Below are 19929 nucleotides of genomic sequence, written 5' to 3'. Positions count from 1 at the left end.
CTCACTGTAACACTCCGATAAACCCCACACCCCTCACTTTAACACAACGATATACCCCACAACCCTCACTGTAACACTCCGATATACCCCACACCCTTAATTGTAACACTACAATATAACCCACATCCCTCGCTGTAACACTCCGATATACCTGACAACCCTCACTCTAACTGTCCGACATATCCCACACCCATCTCTGTAGCACACCGACATACGCCACACCCCTTACTGTAACACTTTGAAATAACCCACCCGCCTCACTGTAACACTCCGATATACACTACACCCCTCAATGTAGCACTCTGATATACCACACACCCCTTACTGTAACAAGCCGATATACCTGACAATCATCACTGTAACACTCCGATATACCCCACACCCATCACGCTAATACTCCAATATAGCCTTCAACCCTGACAGTATCACTCCGATATAACCCACACCCCTCACTGTAACACTCTGATATAACCACCACCCCTCACAGTAACACTCCAATATACACCAAACACCTCACTGTAACATTGTGATATAACACACACACCTCACTGTAACAGTCCGATGTACCTGAAACCCCTCACTGTAACAATCCGATGTACCCCTTACACCTCACTGTAACACTCCGATAAACCCCACACCCCTCACTTTAACACAACGATATACCCCACAACCCTCACTATAACACTCCGATATACCCCACACCCTTAATTGTAACACTCCGATATAACCCACATCCCTCGCTGTAACACTCCGACATACCTGACAACCCTCACTCTAACTGTCCGACATATCCCACACCCATCTCTGTAGCACACCGACATACACCACACCCCTTACTGTAACACTTTGAAATAACCCACCCGCCTCACTGTAACACTCCGATATACACTACACCCCTCAATGTAGCACTCTGATATACCACACACCCCTTACTGTAACAAGCCGATATACCTGACAATCATCACTGTAACACTCCGATATACCCCACACCCATCACGGTAATACTCCGATATAGCCTTCAACCCTGACAGTATCACTCCGATATAACCCACACCTCTCACTGTAACACTCTGATATATCACACACCCCTCACTGTACACTCAGAAATATCTCACACCACTCACTGTAACGCTCCGATATACCCCACACCACTCACTGTAACACCCTGATATAACCAACACCCGTCACTGTAACACTCTGATAAATCCCACAACATTCACTGTAACACTCAGATATATCTCACACCACTCGCTGAAACACTCCGATATACCCCACACCCCTTACTGTAACACGCCGATATACCTGACAATCCTCACTGTAACACTCTGATATAACACACCCACTCCTCACTGTAACAGTCCGATGTACTTGAAACCCCTCACTGTAACACTCCGATGTACCCCATACACCTCATTGTAACACTCCGATAAACCCCACACCCCTCACTGTAACACTCTGATATATCCCACAACCCTGACTGTAATACTCCGATATAACACACATCCCTCACTTTAACACTCCGATATAACACACATCCCTCACGGTAACACTCCGATATACCCCCCGACCCTCACTGTAACACTCCGATATACCCCACACCCGTCATTGTAACACTCCTATATATCCCACGCCCCTCACTGCAACACATCGATATACCCGACATCCCTCACTGTAACACTCCGATATACCCCTCACACCTCACTGTAATACACCAATATACCCGACACCCCTCACTTTAACACTCCGATATATCCCACACCGCTCACTATAACACTCCGAAATGTCCCACAACCCTCACTGGTAGACTCTTATATGACCCACACCCCTCACTGTAACAATCTAATATACCCCACACCCCTCACTGTAACACTCCGATATACCCTTCACTGTAACATTCCGATATTTTCCACAACCCTCAAAGTAACACTCCGATATAACCTACACCCCTTACTGTAACATTCCGATAAACCCCACACCCCTCACTGTAACACTCCGATATACCCCACACCTCTCGCTGTAACACACCAATATACCCCACATGCCTACCTGTAAAACTCTTATATAACCCAGACCCTTCACTATAACACAATGATACATCCCACACCCATCTCTGTAACACTCTGATAATTTCCACGCCCCTCACTGCAGCACTCAAATATATCTCATACCACTCACTGTAAAACTCCGATATAACCTACACCCCTCACTGTAACACTCCCATATAACCCCCACATCTCACTGTAACACTCCGATATACCCCACACACATCACTGTAACAAACCGATATACCCCACACCCCTCAATGTAACACATCGATATACCCAACAACCCTTACTGTAACACGCTGATATACACCACCGCCCTCACTATAACACTCCGATACACCTGACAACCCTCACAGTAATACTCCAAATACACCACACCCCTCACTGTAACACTCTGATATAATATACACCCCTCACTGTAACAGTCCGATGCACCTGATACCCCTCACAGTAACACTCCGATGTACCTCATACCCCTCACTGTAACACTCCGATAAACCCCACGCCCCTCACCGTAACACTCCGATATATCCCACAACCCTGACTATAACACTCCAATATAACCCACATCCCTCACTTTAACACTACGATATACCCCCCGACCATAACTGCAACACTCCGATATACCCCACAACCCTCATTGTAACACTCCGATATATCCCACGCCCCTCACTGCAACACATCAATATACCCGACACCCCTCACTGTAACACTCTGATATACCCCACACCCCTCAATGAAACACATCGATATACCCGACACCCCTCACTTTAACACACCGATATGCCCCACACCGCTCACTATAACACTCCGAAAGGTCCCACAAACCTCACTGTAACAATCTGATATGACCCACACCCCTCAATGTAACAATCTAATATACCCCACATCCCTCACTGTAATACTCCGATATACCCCACACCACTCACTGGAACACATTGATATATCTGGCACCCCTCAAAGTAAGACTCGTATTTACACCGCACCCCTCACTGTAACACTCCGATATAACCCACACACCTCACTGTAACACTCCGATATACCTGACACTCCGCACTGTAATATTCCGATATACACCAAACCCCTCACTGTAGCTCTCCAATATACACCAAACACCTCATTGTAACACTCTGATATAACACACAGCCCTCACTATAACAGTCCGATGTACCTGAAACCCCTCACTGTAACACTCCGATGTACCCCATACCCCTCACTATAAGACTACGATAAACCTCACAACCCTCACTGTAACACTCCAAGATACCCCACACCCCTCACTGTAACACTCCGATATAACCCACACTCCTCACTGTAACACTCCGATATACCTGACAACCCTCACTCTAACACTCCGATATACCCCACATCCCTCTCTGTAACACTCCGATATAAGCCACACCCCTCACTGTAACAATTTGAAAAAAACCACACCCCTCACTGTAACACTCTGATATAAACTACAAAACTCACAGTAACACTCCGATATAGCCTACACACCTCACTGTAACAGTCTGTACAACCAACAACCGTCACTTTAACACTCTGATATATCCCACACACCTCACTGTAACACTCAGATATATCTCCCACCACTCACTGTAACACACCGATAGACCCCACACGGCTCACTGTAACACTGTCATATAACACAGACACTTCGCTGTAACACTCCGATATACCCTCCACCCATCACTGTAACACTCTGATATAGCGGGCACTCATCACTCTAACAATCCGATAAATGCCACACCCCTCACTGTAAGACTCCAATATACCCTACACCCCTCACTGTAACACTCCGATGTACCCCATACCCTTCACTGTAACACTCCGATAAACCCCACAACCCTCACTGTAACACTCCAAGATACCCCACACCCCTCACTGTAACACTCCGATATAACCCACACCCCTCACTGTAATACTCCGATATACCTGACAACCCTCACTCTAACACTCCTATATACCCCACATCTCTCTCTGTAACACACCGATATACGCCACACCCCTCACTGTAACAATTTGAAAAAAACCACACCCCTCACTGTAACACTCCGATATAAACTACAAAACTCACAGTAACACTCCGATATAGCCTACACACCTCACTGTAACAGTCTGTACAACCAACAACCGTCACTTTAACACTCTGATATACCCCACACACCTCACTGTAATACTCAGATATATCTCACACCACTCACTGTAACACACCGATAGACCCCACACGGCTCACTGTAACCCTGTTATATAACCCAGACACTTCACTGTAACACTCCGATATACCCTCCACCCATCACTGTAACACTGATTTAGCGGGCACTCATCACTCTAACAATCTGATAAATGCCACACCCCTCACTGCAAGACTCCAATATACCCTACACCCCTCAACGTAAGACTCCGATATATCCCATGCCCCTCAATTAAACACATCGATATACCCGACACCCCTCACTTTTACATTCCGATATACCCCACACCACTCACTATAACACTCCGATATGTCCCACAAATCTCACTGTAACACCCTGATATGACCCACACCCCTCACTGTAACAATCTAATATACCTCACACCCCTCACTGTAACACTCCAATACACACCACAATGCTCATTGTAACACTCCGATATACCTGACACCCCTCACTGTAACACTCCGATATGCCCGACACCGCTCACTGTAACACTCCGATATACCCCACAACCCTCACTGTAACACTCCGATATACCCCACACCCCACACTTTATCACCCCGATATACCCCACACCAATCACTATAACACTCCGATATGTCCCACAACCCTCACTGTTACACTCTGATATAACCCACACCCCGCACTGTAACAATCTAATATACTCCCCACCACTCACTGTAACACTCTGAAATACCCCACACCCCTTACTGCAACACACCGATATACCTGACAATACTCACTGTAACACTCCGATATACCCCATACACCTCACCGTAATACTCCGATATACCCCACAACCTTAACTGTAACACTTTGATATACACCACAACCCTCACTGTAACACTCCGATATAACCCACACCCCTCACTGTAACACTCCGATATACCTGACAACCCTTACTGTAACACTCCGATAAACCGCACACATCTCTCTGTAACACACCGATACACGTTACATCCCTCACTGCAACACTTTGAAATATTCCACGCCCCTCACTGTAACACGTTGATATACCCGACAACTCTCACTTTAACATTCCCATATACTCCACACCACTCACTATAACACCTGATATGACCCACACCCCTCACTGTTACAATCTAATATACCCCACACCCCTCATTGTAACACTCTGATACACACCATACCCCTCACTGTAACACCCCTATAAACCTGACACCCCTCACTGTAACACTCCGATATACTCCACACCCCACACTGTAACACTCCGATAAACCGCACGCATCTCTCTGTAACACACCGATATACGTTACATCCCTCATTGTAACACTTTGAAATATTCCACGCCCCTCACTGTAACACATTGATACACCCGACAACTCTCACTTTAACACTCCGATATACTCCACACCGCTCACTATAACACCTGATATGACCGACACCCCTCACTGTAACAATCTAATATAACACACACCCCTCACTGTAACACTCCGATACACACCACACCCCTCACTGTAACACCCCTATATACCTGACACCCCTCACTGTAACACACCGATATACTCCACACCCCACACTGTAACACTCCGATACACACCACAATGCTCATTGTAACACTCCGATATACCTGACACCCCTCACTGTAACACTCCGATATAGCCCTCACCCCACACTGTAACACTCCGATATATCCCACGCCCCTCACTGTAACACATCGATATACGCGACGCCCCTCACTGTAACACTCCGATATTCCCCACACACCTCACTGTAATACTCTGATATACCCCACAACCCTCACTGTAATAATCCATTATAACTCACACCCCTCTCAGTAACACTCCGATATACCCCAAACCCCTCACTGTAACACTCCGATATACCTCACACATCTCTTTGTAACATACCGATATACGCCACACCCCTCACTATAACACTTTGAAATAACCCACACCCCTCACTATAACACTCTGATATATCCCACGCCCCTCACTGTAACACATCGATATACCCGACACCCCTCACTTTAACACTCCGATATACCCCAAACCGCTCACTATAACACACCGATATATCCCACAACCCTGACTGTAACACTCCGATATAACCCACATCCCTCACTTTAACACTCTAATGTACCTGACACTCCTCATTTTAACACTCTGTTAAACCTCACTCCCCTCACAGTAACACTCCGATATACCACACTCCCCTCACAGTAACACTCCGATATAACCAACACGCATCACTTTAACACTCTGATATATTCCACGCCCCTCACTGTAATACGCCGATATATCCCACAGATCTCACTGTAACAAAACGATATACCCCACGTTCTCACTGTAACAAACCGATATACCCTCACCCCTCACTATACCACTCCGAAGTACCTGACACCCCTCACTGTAACACGCTGATATACCCAACAGCCCTCACTGTAACACCCTGATATACCCCACACCCCTCACTGTAACACTCTTATTTCCCCAACACCCCTCACTGAAACACTCTGATATACCCAACACCCCTCACCGTAACACCCTGATATAGCCCACACCCCTCACTCTAACACTCTGATATACCCCACACTTCGCACTGTAACCCTCTGATATAACCCACACCCCTCACTGACACTCTGATATACCCAACACCCCTCATTGAAACACCCTGATATACCCCACACCCTTCAATGTAACATTCTGTTATGCGCAACACCCCTACTCTAACACTCTGATATACCCCTCATCTTTCACTGTAACACTCCTATATACACTGCAACCCTCGCTGTAACACTCCGATATATCCCACACCCCTCACTGTAACACTCTAATATACCCCACACCCCTCACTGTAACACTCTGATATATCCCTCATCCATCACTGTAACACACTGATATAGCCCACACCCCTCACTGTAATAGTCCGATATACAACCCACACCCCTCTGTGTAACACTCAGATATACCCCACATGTCTCACTGTAACACTCCGATATACCCCACACCACTCACTGTAACACTCTGATATCTCCCACGCCCCACACTGTAACACATCGTTATACCTGACACCCCTCACTGTAACACTCCGATATACCCCACAACCCTCACTGAAACAATCTAATATACCCCACACACTTCACTGTAAAACTACTATACACACCACACCTCTCACTATAACACCCCGATATACCTGACACCCCTCACTGTAACGCTCCGATATACCCCACACCCCTCACTGTAATACTACGATATACACCACACCCCTCACTGTAGCACTCTGATATATCTGACACCAGGCAAAGTAACACTCCGATTTACCCCGCACCCCTCACTGAAACGCATTGATATACCCCACACCCCTTACTGTAACGCGCCGATATACCTGACAATCCTCACTGTAACACTCCGATATATCCCACAACCCTCACTGTAACACTCCGATATAACCCACACCCCTCACAGTAACACTAGATATACCCCACAACCCTCACTGTAACACTCTGATATATCCCACACCCCTCAACGTAAACTCAGATATATCTCACACCACTCACTGTAACACTCCGATATAACCCACACCCCTCACTGCAACACTCCAATATACCCCACATCCCTCAATGTAACACTCTGATATAACCAATACCCGTCACTGAAACACTCTGATATATCCCACACACCTCACTGTAACACTCCAACGTACCTGACACTCCTCACTTTAACACTCTGTTATAACCCACATCCCTCACAGTAACACTCAGATATACCCCACACACATCACTGTAACACTCTGATATACCCCACACCTCTCACTGTCACACTCCCATAGAACACACACTCCTCACTGTAACACTCTGATATATCCCACGCCCCTCACTGTAAAACTCTGATATAACCAACACCTGTCACTGCATGACTCCTATATACCCAACACCTCTCACTGTCACACTCCGATAGAACCCACACTCCTCACTGTAACACTCTGATATATCCCACAGACCTCACTGTAACAAAACGATATACCCCACATCCCTCACTGCAACAAACCGATATACTCCGCACCCCTCACTATAACACTACGATGTACCTGACACCGCTCACTGTAACACTCTGATATAACACACACCCCTCACTGTAACACTCTGATATACCCCGCACCCATCACTGTAACACTCCGATATTCCTGACACCCCTCACTGTAACACTCCTATATACATCACACCCCTAACTGTAACACTCCAATATACACCACACCCCTCATTGTAACACTCTGATATAACACACACGCCTCACTGTAACACTCCGATATACCCCACACCCCTCAATTTAACACTCCGATGTACCCCACAACACTGACTGTAACACTCCGATATACCCCACAGCCCTCAATGTAACACTCCGATATACACCACACCCCTCACTGTAACACACCGATATACCCCACACGCCTCACTGTAACACTCTTATATAACCAAAACCCTTCACTGTAACACCCCGATAAACCTCCACCCATCACTGTAACACTCCAATATAGCGGACACCCATCACTCTAACACTCCAATGTACCTGACACTCCTCATTTTAACACACTGTTAAACCCCAAACCCCTCACTGTAACACTCTGATATACCCCAGACCTCTCACTGTCACACTCCGATAGAACCCACACCACTCACTGTAACACTCCGATATAACCCACACACCTCATGGTAACACTCTGATATATCCCACAGACCTCACTGTAACAAAACGATATACCCCACATCCCTCACTCTAACAAACCGATATACCCCAAACCCCTCACTATATCACTACGATGTACCTGACAACCCTCACTGTAACACTTTAATATACCCAACACCCTTCACTGTAACACTCCGATATACCTGACACCCCTCACTGTAACACTCCGATATACCCCACACCCCTCACTGTTACACTCTGATATATCCCTCACCCATCCCTCCAACAGACTGGTATACCTCACACCCCTCACTTTCATACTCCGATATAGAACCCACAACCCTCTCTTTAACACTCCGCTATCCCCCACATCCTTCTCTGTAACACCCTGATATACCCCACACCGCTCACTGTAACACTCTTATTTCCCCGACACCCCTCACTGAAACACTCTGATATACCCAACACCGCCCACCGTAACACCCTGATATAGCCCACACCCCTCACTCTAACACTCTGATATACCCCACACTTCGCAGTGTAACCCTCTGATATAACCCACACCCCTCACTGACACTATTCTATACCCCACACCGCTCACTGTAACACTCTTATTTCCCCGACACCCCTCACTGAAACACTCTGATATACCCAACACCCCTCACCGTAACACCCTGATATATCCCACGCCCCTCACTGTGACACACTGATTTCCCCCTCACACCTCACTGTAACACACTGATATACCCAACAACCCTCACTGAAACACTCTGATATACCCCTTTTCCCTTCGCTGTAACACTCTGATATACCCCACACCCCTCACTGAAACATTCTGATATACGTCACACCCCTCACTGTAACTCTCTGATATACCCAACACCCCTTACTGTAACACTCTGATATACCCCTTTCCCACTCACTGTAACACTCTGATATACCCCACACCCCTCACAGTAACACTTTGATATACCCGACAACCTTCATGGTAATACTCCGATATACCCCACAACCCTCACAGTAACACTCCGATATACCCCACACCCCTCACTGTAAGAATCCGATATACCCCACACCCCTCACTGTAACACTCTGATATAACCCACACTCCTCACTGTAACTCTCCGATATACCCCACACCTCTCACTGTAACACACCGATATACCCCACACGCCTCACTGTAACACTCTTATTTATCCCAGATAAACCTCCACCCATCATTGTAACACTCCGATATAGCAGACACCCATCACTCTAACACTCCGATAAACCCCACACCCCTCACTACACCACTCCAATATACCCCACACCGCTCACTGTAACACTCTGATATAACACACACCCCTCACTGTAACTCTCCTATGTGCCTGACACCCCTTACTGTAACACTCCGATATACCCCATACCCCTCAATTTAACACTCCGATATACCCCACAACCCTGACTGTAACACTCCGATATACCCCACACCCCTCAATGTAACATTCCGATATAACCCACACCCCTCACTGTAACACTCGGGCATCCCTGACACCCCTCACTGTAACACTCCGATATACAACCCACACCCCTCACTGTAACACTCCGATATATCTGACACCCCTCACTACAACACTCCAATATAACCCACAACCCTCTCTGTAACTCATGGATATACACCACGCACCTCACTGTAACACTGTGAAATAACCCACACCCCTCATTTTAACACTCCGATATGCACTATACCCCTCACTGTAACACTCTGATATAGCTGACACCCCTACCTATAAAACTCGGATATACCCCACACCCCTCACTGTAACACTCCAATATACCCCACACCCCTTACTGTTACACCCTGATATAACACGCACCCCTCACTGTTACTCTCCGATGTACCTGACACGCCTCACTGTAACACTTTGATTTAACACACCCCTCACTGTAACACTCTGATATACCCCACTCCCCTCAATGTAACACTCCGATATACCCTACACCCTTCACCGTAACTCATTGATATACCCCACACACCTCACTGTAACACTCCAATATACCACACACCTCTCACTGTAACACTCCGATATACCCCACATCCCTCACTGTTACACTCTGATGTATCCCTCACCCATCTCTCCAACAGACTGGTATACCTCACACCCGTCACTGTAATACTCCGATATACAACCCACACGCCTCTCTATAACACTCCGATATCCCCCACATCCCTCCCTGTAACACCCTTATATACCCCACACCCCTCACTTTAACAATCTGATATACCCAAAACCCTTCACTCTAACACGCTGATATACCCAACAGCTCTCACTGTAACACCCTGATATACCCCACACCCCTCACTGTAACACTCTCATTTCCCCAACACGCCTCACTGAAACACTCTGATATACCCAACACCCCTCACCGTAACACCCTGATATAGCCCACACCACTCAATCTAACACTCTGATATACCCTACACCCCGCACTGTAACACTCTGATATACACGACACCCCTCACTGACACTCTGATATACACAACACCCCTCATTGAAACACACTGATATACCCCACACACCTCACTGTAACACTCTTATATAACCAAGACCCTTCACTGTAACACCCTGATAAACCTCCACCCATCACTGTAACACTCCGATATAGGGGACACCCATCACTCTAACACTCCGATAAAGCTCACACCCTTCTCTGTAACACTCCAATATACCACACACCCCTCAATGTAACACTCTGATATAACACACACCCCTCACTCTAACACTCTAATGTACCTGACACTCCTCATTTTAACACTCTGTTAAACCTCACTCCCCTCACAGTAGCACACCGATATACCACACTCCCCTCACAGTAACACTCCGATATAACCAACACGCATCACTTTAACACTCTGATATATTCCACGCCCCTCACTGTAATACGCCGATATATCCCACAGATCTCACTGTAACAAAACGATATACCCCACGTTCTCACTGTAACAAACCGATATACCCTCACCCCTCACTATACCACTCCGATGTACCTGACACCCCTCACTGTAACACTCTGATATAACACACACCCCTCACTGTAACACGCTGATATACCCAACAGCCCTCACTGTAACACTCTTATTTCCCCAACACCCCTCACTGAAACACTCTGATATACCCAACACCCCTCACCGTAACACCCTGATATAGCCCACATCCCTCACTCTAACACTCTGATATACCCCACACTTCGCACTGTAACCCTCTGATATAACCCACACCCCTCACTGACACTCTGATATACCCAACACCCCTCATTGAAACACCCTGATATACCCCACACCCTTCACTGTAACATTCTGTTATGCGCAACACCCCTACTCTAACACTCTGATATACCCCTCATCTTTCACTGTAACACTCCTATATACACTGCAACCCTCGCTGTAACACTCCGATATATCCCACACCCCTCACTGTAACACTCTAATATACCCCACACCCCTCACTGTAACACTCTGATATATCCCTCATCCATCACTGTAACACACTGATATAGCCCAAACCCCTCACTGTAATAGTCCGATATACAACCCACACCCCTCTGTGTAACACTCAGATCTACCCCACATCTCTCACTGTAACACCCTGATATACCCCACACCCCTCACTTTAATACTCCGATATACAACGCACACCCCTCTGTGTAACACTCAGATATACCCCACATCCCTCACTGACACTCTCTGTTATACCCAACACCCCTCACTCTAACACCCTGATATACCCCTCACCCTCACTTTATCAATCCGATATACCCCACTCCCCTCACTGTAACACTCTGATATATCCCTCACCCCGCACTGTAACACTCTGATATACACCACACCCCTCACTGACACTCTGATATACCCAACACCCCTCATTGAAACACCCTGATATACCCCACACCCTTCACTGTAACATTCTGTTATGCGTAACACCCCTACTCTAACACTCTGATATACCCCTCACCCCTCACTGTAACACTCCTATATACACTGCAACCCTCGCTGTAACACTCCGATATATCCCACACCCCTCCCTGTAACACTCTAATATACCCCACACCCATCACTGTAACACTCTGATATATCCCTCATCCATCACTGTTACACACTGATGTAGCCCACACCCCTCACTGTAATACTCCGATATACAACCCACACCCCTCTGTGTAACACTCAGATATACCCCACATCCCTCACTGTAACACTCCAATATACCCCACACCCCTCACTGTAATACTCCGATATACAACCCACACCCCTCTGTGTAACACTCAGATATACCCCACATCCCTCACTGAAACTCTCTGTTATACCCCACACCCCTCACTGTAATACCCTGATATACCCTACACTCCTCACTGTAACACTCTGATATACCCAACAACCCTCACTGAAACATTCTGATATACCCCTTTTCCCTTCGCTGTAACACTCTGGTATACCCCACACCCCTCACTGAAACATTCTGATATACGCCACACCCCTCACTGTAACTCTCTGATATACCCAACACACCTTACTGTAACACTCTGATATACCCCTTTCGCCCTCACTGTAACACTCTGATATACCCCACACCCCTCAATGTAACACTCTGATATACCCACACCCCTCACTATAACACCCTGATATACCCCACACCCCTCACTCTAACACCCTGATATACCCTTCACCCTCACTTTATCAATCTGATATACCCCACTCCCCTCACTGTAACACTCTTATATATCCCTCACCCATCACTGTAACACACTGATATATCCCACACCCCTCACTGTAATACTCCGATATACAACCCACACCCCTCTGTGTAACACTCAGATGTACCCCACATCCCTCACTGTAACTCCCTGATACACCTCACACCCTTTACATAACACTCTGATATACCCAGTACCCCTCACTCTAACACTCCGATATACTCCATACCCCTCACTGTAACACTCCGATATACTCCACACTCCTCACTGAAGCTCTCTGGTATACCCCACGCCCCTCACTGTAACACACTGATTTTCCCCACACCCCTCACTGAAACACTCTGATATACCCCTTTCCCCCTCACTGTAACCCTCTGATATACCCCACACCCCTCACTGTAACACTCTTATATACTCCACGCCGCTCACTGTAACACATTGATATATCCCACACGTCTCAATGTAACACTTTGATATACCGCACACCCCTCACTGAAACACCCTGAAGTATACCACACCCCTCATTGTAACACTCTGATATACCCTACACCTCTCGCTGTAACACTCTGATATACCCCACACCCCTCACTGTAGCACTCTGATATACCCCACACCCCTCGCTGTAACACTCTGATATACCCCACACCTCCCACTGTAACACTGATTTCACAGATGTGGTGCCATTAAGTTAATTCAAATTGCTGACTTTTATTTTGCTCCCTGCAGCCTGAGAACATCTTATGTGTGGATTCACATGGGAATCAGGTTAAGATCATTGACTTTGGACTGGCCAGGAGGTAATGTTCTCCCTGAGTGTCATGGGAATAATGTGTGTGATGTTGAGATGTAATGTATTCTCCCTGTGTGTCTCTTAAAGGCTAATTTGTACATTTCTGACACTATGAGTTCCAAAAACAAAATATTGCAGATGCTGGAAATCTGAAATGAGAGCAGAAAGTGCTGGAAATACTCAGCAGGTCAGGCAGCATCTGTGTCGGCTGCTTGACAGAGCTCCCTGTGAACCAAAATGGAGAAAATTAGTGCACAGCAGCAGAGTCAAAATCAGGAGAGAGAGCACTCACAGTTGTGTTGAGAGAGGGATGAGGTGGTGCAGGATCCTCACAAGGGTATTTGCCACTGACCTCACCGTCACCGCAGGCGTGCTCCACATCCTAACCAATCAATGCATTACATACTCTTCAAAGTGAGTGAGGGGCCTAATGTAGGCCATTCTATCCCGGTCTGGGACCTCTTCCTGCTGGTGTGAGCATGAAAACAGATGGAGAGAGTGTAAGCAGGACAAGGGGCACTGGGTGGAATGTTTGTGTGGTGAGCGGAACCATGGATGGTTTGAGGACGCGGGCTCGAGACGATATGAGCCTGATGGCGATGTGAGGGTGTGTGTGAGAGTTAGTGGTGTTGTCCCTTGAGGTGTGAGATCCCTGTGGATGTGTGATGGGTTTGTGAGTGTGTGAGTTCAGAGTAATGAGAAGAGTGACTCACACTGACAGAACGGATGAGACCATTCATCCTGTAGCGGCACTGGTTAGCTGTCCTCTTTTGCAAGGCATTGGTGCCGACCACCACTGGCACCGCCTCCCATGCTGGATTGGTGATGTTACTGCCCATCCTGCAGCCAGAGCAGGGGTGGGGGCCTTAGCAGCATGTCTCCATGTTGTCTAAAAGGCACTTGAGGGACGTATCTGAAAACCTGGCGGGGGGGCTGCAATTTTTTTGTCTTTCGGGGCCATGTCTTCCATGCAGCCATCCTGGGCTGGAAGTACTGAAAGGTGTGCACACAGCTGTACTTTAAATAAGGTGCTTGATGTGGCGGGCGAATGAGACCCTGCCCGCCATCGAAGCGGCGTGTTTCCCAGGAATGCATAGTTGACGCGATGGGATTGGGATGATATGGTGTGAGAAGCCGCCATTGCAGCCAGTGGGTAAAACATTATTTTCCTGCCCTGTACAACACTTAGTAAAAATTTGGGACAATTCTGCCTCTCAACATTGAGCAATAGCAAATTTAGTTAGACAGAGATGGGAGATTGTAAGCTTTATGTATACAGAAATAATGATTGTAAAGTTTATGAGTTTGGAAGTCTAGGACTCCATATATACTTACAGTGGTTTGAAAACTCTTCCAGATCTCGTGACGGTGTAACCTTCTGGAGATGTGGGTTTCGCCCTTGGCTGTTCTCAGTTGTTAGCATGTTTGTTGTTGTCCTGGCCCAACCTATCGTCGTCATCTGGCTGTGCTCTTTCATGTTGGCTGTGCACAATTGGTGTATTGCATGTTTCTCTTAGCTGGTTTCTGTTCCTCCTCACCATTGCTCCATTGGATGTTGTGACTTCATAAGACCTGGACTCACTGCGCACTTTGGATACCTCTGTAGGTAACCATGGTTCCATTGTGGGGTGTGCGACACAGACCTTTTGTCCAATGTGTAGCTGAGGTACTTCTTTTCCTGCATGCCTGTCATGCATCATCTTCATCCTCTCTTGGTTTTTGAGAAGTACGTTCTGCATCTTGGAGAATTTGGATAGGTGATGGCTTGGCAAAATCATTCTCACTTGCCTTCCAAACATGATCTCTCCTAGTGATGGTAAACCTGTATCCAGAGATGTAGCTTGGACTTTATAACATGACAACACGAAAATCTTGTTTCGTTGTCCTACACATCAGGATAAGTGATTTGATAGTGTGGACCATCCGCTCAGTGAGGCCAGTAGATTGGGGGTAGTTTGGTGAGGACGTCACATTGTTTATGCTCCATTTGGCACACATGTCCCTGAAAGATCTGCCCATATACTGTGGCCCATTGTCCAAGATGATTTCCATCAGGCTCACTGAACAGACTGAATATAGCATCCAATGTATCTGCCACGGTTACACTTAACATGTCTCTTGTCTTCCTGACAATTGGAAATTTGGAGAAGTAATCTGTGACTAAGATTAAGTTGACTCCATTTATGGTAAATAGATCAGTGACGATTTTGGACCAAGGAACTGACAGAACCTCATGAGGTGTAGAGATTCTTTATGTTGCTGTGGCTGGTGGCCCCGCACTTGAGCTTTCCTTGTATATGAATGCTACACTTTCTGGGAGGGGCGATTGATGGAATTGCATCTTCTCTGAGGTGCAGTACAGCGTCACCTTTAAAATCTCCAACAACGTCAAACCTATCCAGGTACAGTTGTAGTTCCTGGACCGACTCAATGCCAGTGTTCTTGGTCTCTTCTGCTGCTGTTGGTATCCTGGATTGAGATGTTACATGCTGGCAGTCCTGCCACTGCCGGTCCGCTCATGTTACCAGGTAAAATAGCTGTGGTCTCCATGTCAAATTGCTGTATCTGCATTGCTCTGTTAGTGTACCAATGCAAAGTGTTGGTAACCCATGGTATGCAGTCAATTTAGCAAGGGTCAATTATACCAAGATTTCCAATGGCCCAGGTACATTTTCCTCAAGATTCAGAATGGCAGGGTATTTGTGCCAGCTCCCATGTCAATCTTGATCTTGAGTTTAAGTTAGCCAGCTTTCTTTAGGCATATCATTGATAGTGTCAAAAGCTTCCAGTGGCCTGACTTCATCCATGCGATGTGTTACATTCACAATGTGGAAAGTCTAATCCTCTGGTAGAAAGCTGTTCCACTCCAGGTCTCGACTTGGATCTATCTTGCTGTGAACTTTGTGTATCGGCTTGTGTTTGTGGCTCTCTCCTTGTTGCAGTTACCATGCTGCTGTGCCTATCATCTGTTTGTTTGTGTCCTTTTGTGCCCTCTGGCTGTAACGCTGGAGTCACATTTCTTGCCTAGGCGTGCCCAGTGTCCTTTCGCACCGAACTTGGAATGCAGGGAAGCTCCATGGTGGGTGTGACATACCACAGAGCTTGCTTGTTTTTTGTGGCCTGTCTTTTGTGGCGATACTGTTATCTGCTCCTAGTGCTTACAGATGCTGCTGTCCAGCTACAATGGCTTCATACTTCCTGCCATCTTCTAGCAGCACATCAATGCTGTGGCCTTTCTTTTTTCCAAGAGGTCTTTTTGGAACACTTGGATAGAAGTTGAGGCAACCACCAACTCCATTATTCACTCAACAATTCGGTCTCTGAAAAGTCACATTTGTTGTCCTTGCTAGTGTCCCCACCTCTAGCCCAGAAGCTGTGTGTTCAAATCCCACTTCAGGACTTGATGGCCATGGAAGTTGCATTCATAACTTGGCCAAACAGGCTAGTTATCAGCCTGTAAATCCTTCCAATAAGCCTGATGGCAGATGGTAAGAGCGAATGAGTTTCCTGGTCAGCCAGACTGCAGAAAGCAATGACAAACCACTGCAGTACTTTACCAAGTATAATCATGGATCAATCCAATGCAAGCCCATGGTTGCCAACACATTCTGAAGGCCTGGTAGCTGGAGGAGGAGGACAATGTGAGGAAAATTGTTGAAGTACCTGCTGACAAATTGGTCTATTGATTCCTGTAGCTCTTGCCTGTATGACCTCAATTCTCAGCGATGGGCCAAGGCTATGGGCCAAGTACTGGTAAATGGGATTAGGTAGGTCAGGTATTTCTCACGTGTCGGTGCAGACTTGATGGGCCGAAGGGCCTCTTCTGCATTGTGTGATTCTGTGATTCAGTGATTCTGTGAATTCTAAAATTTACTCTTAGTCAAAGCTGACTCTCTAGCTCTTGCCATATCTTTTTAAGATCTTTCTGGTTCTCTGTGGATAGTCCCAATTTATTGATTCTGTGTAGCCCCTTGTTACCAATTCCTATCAGTATTGTCACTACTTGCCTATCTGGTTCTGTAGCTGCCTGCTCAATGAAGCATTGCTGTATGCTTTGTTTAAAAAGTTTGAATTCAGATAGACATTGGTGGCCTTCCAGTTCAATCTGGGGGGGGGGTATGATATCCATCATTCTGCCATTCTTTGCATTTTTCAGATGTTATTAATTTGCAGGAATGTTTTATGTGCCTCCAGCAGTGTTGCTGCTGTGCTTTCTGCCTTTTCCTTGCTTTATAATTTACTTTGTGAACTCTCTGGGTACCTTCAGCATATGTATTTAGTATGTCTTTTCTATTTTTCATTTTGTATTTAACTCTGTACCATCCGTTCTGTTCCTGTCTGCCCTTTACTTTAAGTAGTGCGAGCCTGAGGCAGCTGGCAGCTTGCTGGACTTGCCCAGCCCAAAGGTACTCTCAGTTTCTTAAGTAAGTGAGCCTTGTTTCTTCCATTTTTGGTGCTTGTCTTTGGTCTGTTTCCTGTACTGTTGGAATTTCTGGAGTAGGTTTTAACCTTGTTTGCTGTTTCTGGTCTTCAAGCTTGTATCCTTTGTTCCGCTTTTTCACTTCAGAGAGAACTATTGTCGCTATACACCATGTAGTGATATTCTTGTGCTATCTATATGTAACATAAATGAGGTATGTGGATTCTACTTGCTTGAAGATCTCTGGTGGAGTTTATTCAAAGCTAAATCAATGCAAGCAGTTGAGCAATCTCTAACACATCCTGTTATCTAGGGTACTAGAGTGCAGAGAGAGGCTGTGGCTCCTAATCACATGATGACATCCAGATACCTGGCTCATGTGCATGTTGAGCTTCTTAAATGGACATCAGTCTTAAAGCAATATTACAACAACCTTGTGATTTCTTACTCAGGTACAAGCCCAGAGAGAAGCTACGTGTGTCCTTTGGAACGCCAGAATTCCTGGCTCCAGAAATTGTCAACTTTGAACACGTCTCCTTTCCCACGGACATGTGGAGTCTTGGTGTTGTCACCTACATGCTGTGAGTAACAGAATATAGTCCGAGGTTAGCATGCTGGGCAGGGCAGTGTGGACAGGATTTGAGGACTGCTCATTTAACTTTCAGGAAAAGTCCAAGAGGCTCGAAAGAGCTGCAGATCTGAGTAATTTGAGCAGAATGCAAAGGCAGGCCAATTAGTGAGGCTGTTAGATGCTGCAGAAGGAGAGAGTGTGCTGTGTGGAGATACAGTTAGGAAATGTAGTGAAATCTCCAATTCACTCACTGGGCACTCTTACAAACTGCTAAGGACACATGCACTGCCAGAAAATGGTTGGCAGCACTCGAATCTCAATGTTCAATCCCACAGAGGAACAGTGGGACAGAGGTCAGTCCAGAACCCAGTGTGTATTCAGTTGGCTCTTTTGAACAAACATGAAGGCGATGTGCTCCCGACCACAGCTAGACCAGCAGAATAATAGCTAGCCCAACTGCCTGTTCCTGATCCCAGCCCAGAGGCAGACCCCTGTGAAGCGGGGGAGCAGGGTGTGAGGGGAAATGAGGAT

The 19929-nt window shown here is 46.6% G+C and overlaps 1 protein-coding gene across 1 annotated transcript in view; it reads left to right on the top strand.

Annotated features, from left to right (window-relative positions):
* The window catches only part of LOC121287547 (myosin light chain kinase family member 4-like), a 361929-nt gene that overhangs the window by 261439 nt on the left and 80561 nt on the right, over positions 1-19929 (top strand). Inside the window, exons 4-5 of the mRNA XM_041205478.1 lie at positions 14344-14414; positions 19280-19408. Coding sequence (XP_041061412.1) covers positions 14344-14414; positions 19280-19408 — 200 coding nt within the window. The remainder of the gene's footprint in view (positions 1-14343; positions 14415-19279; positions 19409-19929) is intronic.

This window comes from Carcharodon carcharias, chromosome 14 (genome assembly GCF_017639515.1).
Source record: "Carcharodon carcharias isolate sCarCar2 chromosome 14, sCarCar2.pri, whole genome shotgun sequence".
Classification (NCBI taxonomy): Eukaryota; Metazoa; Chordata; class Chondrichthyes; order Lamniformes; family Lamnidae; genus Carcharodon; species Carcharodon carcharias.
This window is presented reverse-complemented; position numbering and strand designations above follow the sequence as displayed.